Source organism: Lactuca sativa, chromosome 7 (assembly GCF_002870075.4).
Source record: "Lactuca sativa cultivar Salinas chromosome 7, Lsat_Salinas_v11, whole genome shotgun sequence".
Lineage (NCBI taxonomy): Eukaryota > Viridiplantae > Streptophyta > Magnoliopsida > Asterales > Asteraceae > Lactuca > Lactuca sativa.
In genome coordinates, this window is record NC_056629.2 from 35464016 (window position 1) to 35471640 (window position 7625).

The 7625-nt window shown below is 34.5% G+C and overlaps 1 protein-coding gene across 1 annotated transcript; it reads left to right on the plus strand.

Moving 5' to 3' along the window:
- The first annotated feature begins 3034 nt into the window (after window positions 1-3034).
- Window positions 3035-6254, plus strand: LOC111880678 (U-box domain-containing protein 17). Its single transcript, XM_023877094.3, has 2 exons — window positions 3035-5450; window positions 5937-6254. Exon 1 carries the CDS (start codon window positions 3269-3271, stop codon window positions 5444-5446), a length of 2178 nt encoding a protein of 725 aa, XP_023732862.1. The 5' UTR covers window positions 3035-3268; the 3' UTR covers window positions 5447-5450; window positions 5937-6254.
- The last annotated feature ends 1371 nt before the right edge of the window (window positions 6255-7625 follow it).

Sequence of the window (7625 nt, forward strand, 5' to 3'; positions counted from 1 at the left end):
ACGACTTTTGTCTTTCCAGGTACAAATGTGGATGATTTGTTCCCCTTTTTTGATAAGTATGGAAAGGTTGTTGATGTTTTCATCCTTAAAGATCGCAGGTACAGTTTCCCCCAATTAGATTTAGTGGTTAATGTGTAATAACATGATTTATCATGTTTAAGGAATCTCGCATTTGTAGTTTTCTTTTGTAATGTTTTTCATACACCAAAGTGATTGAAACATTTCTACTTTTGGAACATATATGGCTAAATGCAAGAATTGGCAACCTTATTTTGTTTATTTGTTTGTTATTCTTTCTTTTTTTATTGTCTTATAACGTAGAATTTCATTGTGCTTAAAGACAATTTTACTTATATCATTACACTTCCATTTTTTTGCTTTGAAAGTCTATCGAGTTATTGCAAGGAAAGTTGCTTAAAATCTTTGTAACGATTGATAACAATGTTATATTAGGTAGAATTTTTAAAGAACAAAGCTTCAATCGGAAGAAATGAGCATAGAGTGCTATAATAAACAGATGAGTGAAATATAGTCACACTCTCTTGTATTTAACCCAATTATATTATTAACTTTCGCATAATTTGTTTTGATTATGTTATAAATTGAAAATCTTTATTCCAATAACTATTGTCTAAGCATATTTGACATTACTCATTGTGTAATTCTTGTGTTGATTATATGACTGGGGATTCTTGGGGCTTTGTCTTTGTTCGATATAAGTATGCAGATGAACAAGCTTAATGGTAACAATTGAATTTCCATTTCTTTTAAATAATCCATTTCATGAATTAAAAAAACCAATCTTTCCTTTTTATGTCTATGTCATTGCTTCAGGAAGAGTTAATAGTAAAGAGATAATGATTCAATTTTCCAAGTATGGACCTCAATGTGAGTCATAGTCACTTTTGTTGTTAAATATATTCACAAAAGAAACATATACATAATAATAAAATTAAATCCGTCATTTATAAATTTTTTAGTTTATTCCATGTCTAGATAAAGGAGGAGGTTTATAACATTAACTATAGTAAAGACCAAAGGGCGTCTAATTTTTAGTTTGTTTAGAGCTTCCAAACTGGTTGAGCCGTCCATAGAGAGCATATGTTTTACATTCAGATGAAATATTCTAACCTAATAGAATGCTTCATTGTAGAGCATGTCCTAGCTTTAACTATCTCCCCCTAAATTCTTGAAAATGATGAGGGCTATAAACATGATGAAATGATGATAAAATATCTAAATATTGAACAACTGATTACCAAGTTAGGTGCTGAAAAGGATATTGTAATGATGATCGAATGCTAAAATATCTCTAAAGATCTTCTCCATAATATCATAACACCTCAAATATTCTTCAAAAGAACACATGCTACAAGTATGAATACCCAAAAGCTTCCCGTGAATGGTTAGAAGAAATATCACCAAATAATCGGTATATGGAATCTCAACTGAGGCTTATGTAACACATGAAGAAGGGGATTCAAACTTCAATCAAAACTACTATTACCATGGCTCCTGTTTAACTTATCATGTAGATGATATACTATAAGATTAAATAGAAGTGTTCAACTATGAAATAATCTTCTTTTCCCAGATTTATTCAACAATCTAAACTCTGGAAAATCACAAAAATAATTAGTTATGTCAAAAGTCGGATCAATAGACCAAAATTTTGTGATATATTGCCTCACAAACTATTTGGTTTCTGATGCTCGTAATCATACTCTACTTTTTATCGAAAAGACAATAAGATAAAAACAATAATCTAAGTAAGCAAAAAAATATCGGACAAAATAATGTTGTGCAATCTCTCTTTTCACATGTAAAACTTCTCATTTGAACGGAATCTAACAACTATGTCATCAAAGAATTCCTTTTTCTTCTATTGTTTCTTCTTAAAAATAATTTTATTAGGATACCATGCATCCAACTCATCGTAGTAGGAATCAACACAATCTCTGCTGTGCAAATGAAAGAAATTCAAATATTTTTAATTAATAATTACTTCTCAAAAGTCAATTGATTGATCCGCACAATTTGTGTATGTAAATATAAATATTTCAATAAAGCAAACTCAATAAAAAAACAGTAAATACTCTCGAGCCCCACTTTAGATTCTTGATTCAAATTGTTAATCTTACCTCTCTATTTTAATAAAAGAATAGTTTTATTTTCCTTTTAACATGTGTCATAGTATTAGACATCCTAATTAATGCATATTTTATTTTCCTTTTGTCATGTGTCACCTTATTATACCTCCTAATTAATGTATGCCACTTGTCAACTCTATTTCAAATTTCAAATTTTAAAATTTCCACTTTGATTATATAAAATTAATAACATAAGAATAAAAATTAAAATAAAAATAATACAAATGATATAATTTCACATATTTATTTAAATCAATGATTAAAATTTATATAACTAAAAAAATCTTAATTAATAATTTATTTAAAATAATTAATTAATAATTTTAAGTTTTTACTATAAAATTTAATTAATTTTGTAACCGTGGTTTCCACGGGTTATAAACTAGTACGATTTATATATAAATAAAAAACGAGCTTAAAATAGGCAATTTACCTTATCGAACGTAAATAAGAACCAAATATGATAACTTGGAGCATTTATATAAAAAAAATATGTTAATTTAACTATAATTTATCTTTAACTAATTAAATAATGTATCATTTTGAAAAATGGCCAAGGTTTTCTTTTCTGATAATTACAACTTGAATAACGTAAAAAATCAAAACATTACCATTATAACTTTATAATAAAATTTTTAGAATAATATTTTACTTTTTTGAGAAATTAAAGAATTGTAAGAAATAATTTAGGTCGATAAACTCATTTCAAACCTTACCAAAAAATTCACGTATTAATTGTTGCCCATTTCATGCAACACGATCTGTAAATCTTTACCTACTTTCATAATCATAAAGAAAAAAAAAAAAAAAAAAAAAAAAGAAAAAAGAAAAAGCTTTGAGTGTTCAGAAGATTGTTGTCGACTTACATGATAAAGAAAAACAAATGGGGAAAAAGCCATTACTCTTTACTTCTGCAAATAACCTTTCTTTAATTGTCAAAATTTATCTCTTTCTCTCTCAGTCTTCACGCGGATTCTCACTACCAAATAAATCCCATCTTCAACAACGAAATTTGATTAATTCTTTACAAATTCAACAAAAACCCATCAAGAAAAACCATTTCTTTATCGATATCAACCAAAACCCACCAAGTTGTGTAGCAGTAGAGTTTACAGAAAATGGCGTCGGCTGCCATTTTTTCATCTTTGCGGCGGAGCAGGTCGCCGACGTTAGACGCGTTCTTGGCGCCGGTGGATCTGGAGAACGACGTCGTGGGTTTGTTAAAAACCCTAACCAGCATCGCATCTGACCTCATCTCGTCATTCTCTGACAAGACGCCGCCATTTCAAAAGAAGAATTCCAGATCTTTGATCCGGAAAATTGAATTGTTTGTCGTGTTGTTGGATTCCGTTCGTGAGTCAGGTGAGTGGTGGTCGAATCTGCCGTCAACGGTGGTTCTATGCTTTAAGGAATTGTACCTTCTGCTGTACAGGTCCAAAATCCTCCTTGATTACTGCACTCAGTCGAGTAAGTTATGGCTGTTGCTTCAAAACCCTTCAATTTCCGGTCATTTTCATGATCTTAATCAAGAAATCTCCACACTTTTAGATGTTTTCCCCATGAATAAATTGAATTCTTTGATTAGCGATGACGTTAAAGAACAGATAAACTTACTACAAAAGCAATCCAGACGGAACAAATTGTTCATAGATAAACACGTTGAATCATTACGATTGAAGTTCTTCAAGCTACTAAACGAAATCGGAACCGGAAACATCCCAAATTCGGAAGAATTCCATGATTTTTTGGTTACAAAATTGGGGATCCTTGACGCTAGGGCTTGCCGGGTTGAAATTGAGTTCCTCGAAGAACAAATTGTGAACCACGGGAGCGATCTTGAGCCATCAGCTTCCGTTCTCGGTGGGGTTATCGCCATGATTAGATACTGTAGATTCTTGTTATTTGGATTCGAAGAAGACGAAGTGGAAATTTCTCACAGATTCAGAAGAGGAAAGAAAAGAGGATTAATCTCAAAAGAAATCGCCGATACGTTTATAACAATCCCAAAAGATTTTTGTTGTCCAATTTCATTAGATTTGATGATGGATCCTGTAATAATATCAACCGGCCAGACTTTCGATCGAGCTTCAATTTCAAGATGGATCGAAGAAGGTCACTGCAACTGCCCAAAAACCGGTCAAACTCTTGTCCATAAAAAACTTGTACCAAATCGAGCTCTTAGAAATCTAATCATGCAATGGTGCACTGCTCACAAGATCCCATACAGTCCTCCTGAAAGCTCCGATCTCGCCGGAGAATCTTTTCCGGCGGCTCCGGCAAGCCGACCGGCGGTGGAAGCTAATAAAGCCACGGTCGGGCTTCTGATTCGGGAACTAGAAAACGGTTCCGATTCCGGTAAAGCAATCGCCGCCCGTGAAATCCGGTTTCTGGCAAAAACCGGAAGAGAAAACCGGGGATTCATAGCGGAATCCGGCGTGATTCCACATCTGAAAATTCTTCTTTCATCGGAAAGTGCAGTGGCACAAGAGAACGCAGTGACTGCAATGTTGAATCTTTCAATTTACGATAAAAATAAGAGTAGAATCATGGATGAATCCGGTTGTTTGAGATCAATCGTGGCGGTTTTAAAATCCGGCCACACAATTGAATCTCGGGAAAACGCCGCCGCCACTTTATTCAGCCTTTCCGCCGTCCACGATTACAAAAAACTCATCGCCGATGAAGCTGGAGCTTTACAGACACTCGCCGGAATGTTACTTTCCGGTACACCTAGAGGGCGGAAAGACGCCGTCACCGCCTTGTTCAATTTGTCAACCCACACCGCAAACTGTGTGAAAATGATCGAATTCGGGGTGGTGAAATCGTTAGTCGAAGCGTTGGAATGTGACGGGGTGGCGGAGGAGGCTGCCGGAGCGTTGGCGTTGATAGTCCGGCAACCGGTGGGAGCGGAGGCGGTCGGCCACGAAGAGGCGGCGGTTGTCGGTTTGATTGGAATGATGAGGTGTGGGACTCCGAGAGGGAAGGAGAACGCGGTAGCGGCGTTGCTTGAGCTTTGCCGGAGTGGTGGTGCCGCCACCACCGAACGGGTGGTGAGAACTCCGGCGTTGGCGAGTTTGATTCAGAGTTTGTTGTTTACCGGGACTAAGCGGGCCCGGAGGAAGGCGGCATCACTTGCTCGGGTTTTTCAAAGGTGTCATTATGATACTTTGCATTTTAACGGGTTGCGGTTTGGGTATGGGTTTGCCGGAAACTCAACCACCGGAATGGAATCGGGTTTTCCGGCGGAAACAGTTTCCGTGACGATGTCGATGCCGATGTCGGTTTCGGTTTCTTAGATTGGTAATTTGATCTCAAATATTCATTGTTTTGTTATCATATATACTTGTTATTTGTTACTTCAAAAATTCATTCATTTAATATTGCTTATGGAGTGATGTTGAAGTTGTACTTTATGCCTTAAAAGCTGTACGTTATCCAGTAAAACTTGTACCTTGCTCTTTCAATACCACAAAACAATGGTACTTTCAGTTAGTTTTGTGCATTCTTGTTAGTTGATCCCTATTACTTCTAACTTGTACCTTATATATTAAAAGTTGTATATTAAATGTCAGCAATATCTTTAATTAAGTTAATTTGTGGATTAAAAGTTGTACATTTCAAGAATTGCATTGCATAGTGTGTCATGCACTATAAGTTACATGTTAATCGAATTCGGCAATTACGTTATTAATGGGAAGTGAAATGAATTATGGGTTTTTACTGTAATTCTTACATTGCAATCAATCCATATTTGACTTTTGATAATCCGTATTTGACTTTCTATAGGGAGTTGTTGCTGACGAAAAAGTCATGAACTTTGAATGATGGGGGAACAAGCACCAATTGCCTCTTTGTGTGGCCTAAAATCATTGAAATTGGAAACAACACTAAGTGGTTGTGCATCACTTATTATGATCTTGGCCATGTTGCATTTTGCTTTTGTCACCACTCAAAATGTTATGTAAGATCTTAAAATGACACAAGTTAGATGAATTTTTTTAGAGTGATACATATACATTTTGGATTTACATTTGTCTTTATGATAGAAAATAATTGGACTTAATGTAAATGCCCACAATTTGAATAAGTTGATTCCTTTTGATATTTTTGTTCTTTTAGATGAATCATTTTGGTTTGGTCCAATTCATTTATTAAAGATAGAGTTGCACAAAAAGACCGGACCTGAAAAAAAATCTCGAAAAAAAAATCTAAGACTGAACTGGTCTAAAACGAGACATGACCAAAAAATACTAGCTTGAGACCATTTCGAGACTGATCCCAAAACTAGATCGTTCCGAGACTAGTGGTTCCGAGACCGTCACTAGATCAGTCCAAAACCGGTCTAAAGAAGACTGATAACCAAAGTTTATAAACACATCATTTTTATTTTAATTACGCATTATCTAACTTTTTTTTTTATCTTTTATTAAACTTAAACCAAAAAACCAAATAATATCGAAATCGAAAAGGCACACGGAAAAACTGTGAGACCAGCCTAAGACCGTCTGCAACATTCCAAAAATACTAAGTAATTTTTTTTGTTTAAAATCAACCAAACCATCAACCATATATTTTAAAACTCATCAAGTATGTCATAGTAGAAAAATAGTTATCAGAGTACAATCCCCAAAAAATGTCAAACACAAGTGCATGCAATGCGATCATGTCGGACCTTTCCCTTTTGAAGCGGAAGTATCTGAAAAACATTTAAACTAAAACGTAAGCACAAAGCTTAGTGAATTCCCCAAAATATCACATACCATACATACACATCATACTAACATACCATACTAAAACATGTAACGAATCTATTTCACCCCTGAGTCCCTATCGACTCTCTGAGTCCCTTCCGACTCTATGAGTCGCTTCCAACTCGCTGAGCCCCTTCTGACTCTCTGAGTCCCTTCCGAATCTTTCAGTATCTTTCAACCGATACGAGTCTATTTCACCTCTACATGTAACACCCAAAGATTTAGGCTAGTCAATTAAGACATATTTAGCATTAAAAATGAATTTTTGATAGAATATTATTTATGATAAATAACACTAACCAAAGTCATAGTGTATGTGACAAGGGTTCCGTACATATAAAGAACGCTAAAATCTGACTTTGTATGAAGAAGTTATGTTTCTTCGAAGTTTCGCGATTACACCGATATGGCTCTGCATATCGTAAAAAGTGAATTTTCGATATATTACTTTTTAGTCTAAAGTAATTTAAATGAAAGTCGTAGTAGTCGTTAAACTAAGAGCATGCCAACGCAACAGTATACGACTAAGAAACCGAAGTAGAGATCGTTTGATTGTTAGGAAAACAATCTAAACAAGAGTTGAAGATATCGTTCATATGGTTCCATTTATATAAAGATAGTCGATAACGGATATCATATGAGGAAGTTATGAATTTTTAACGAACTTTAACAGTCCAAGCCTGTTAAAAATGTAGTTTTAAAAATAAGGTCAAAATAGCCGACG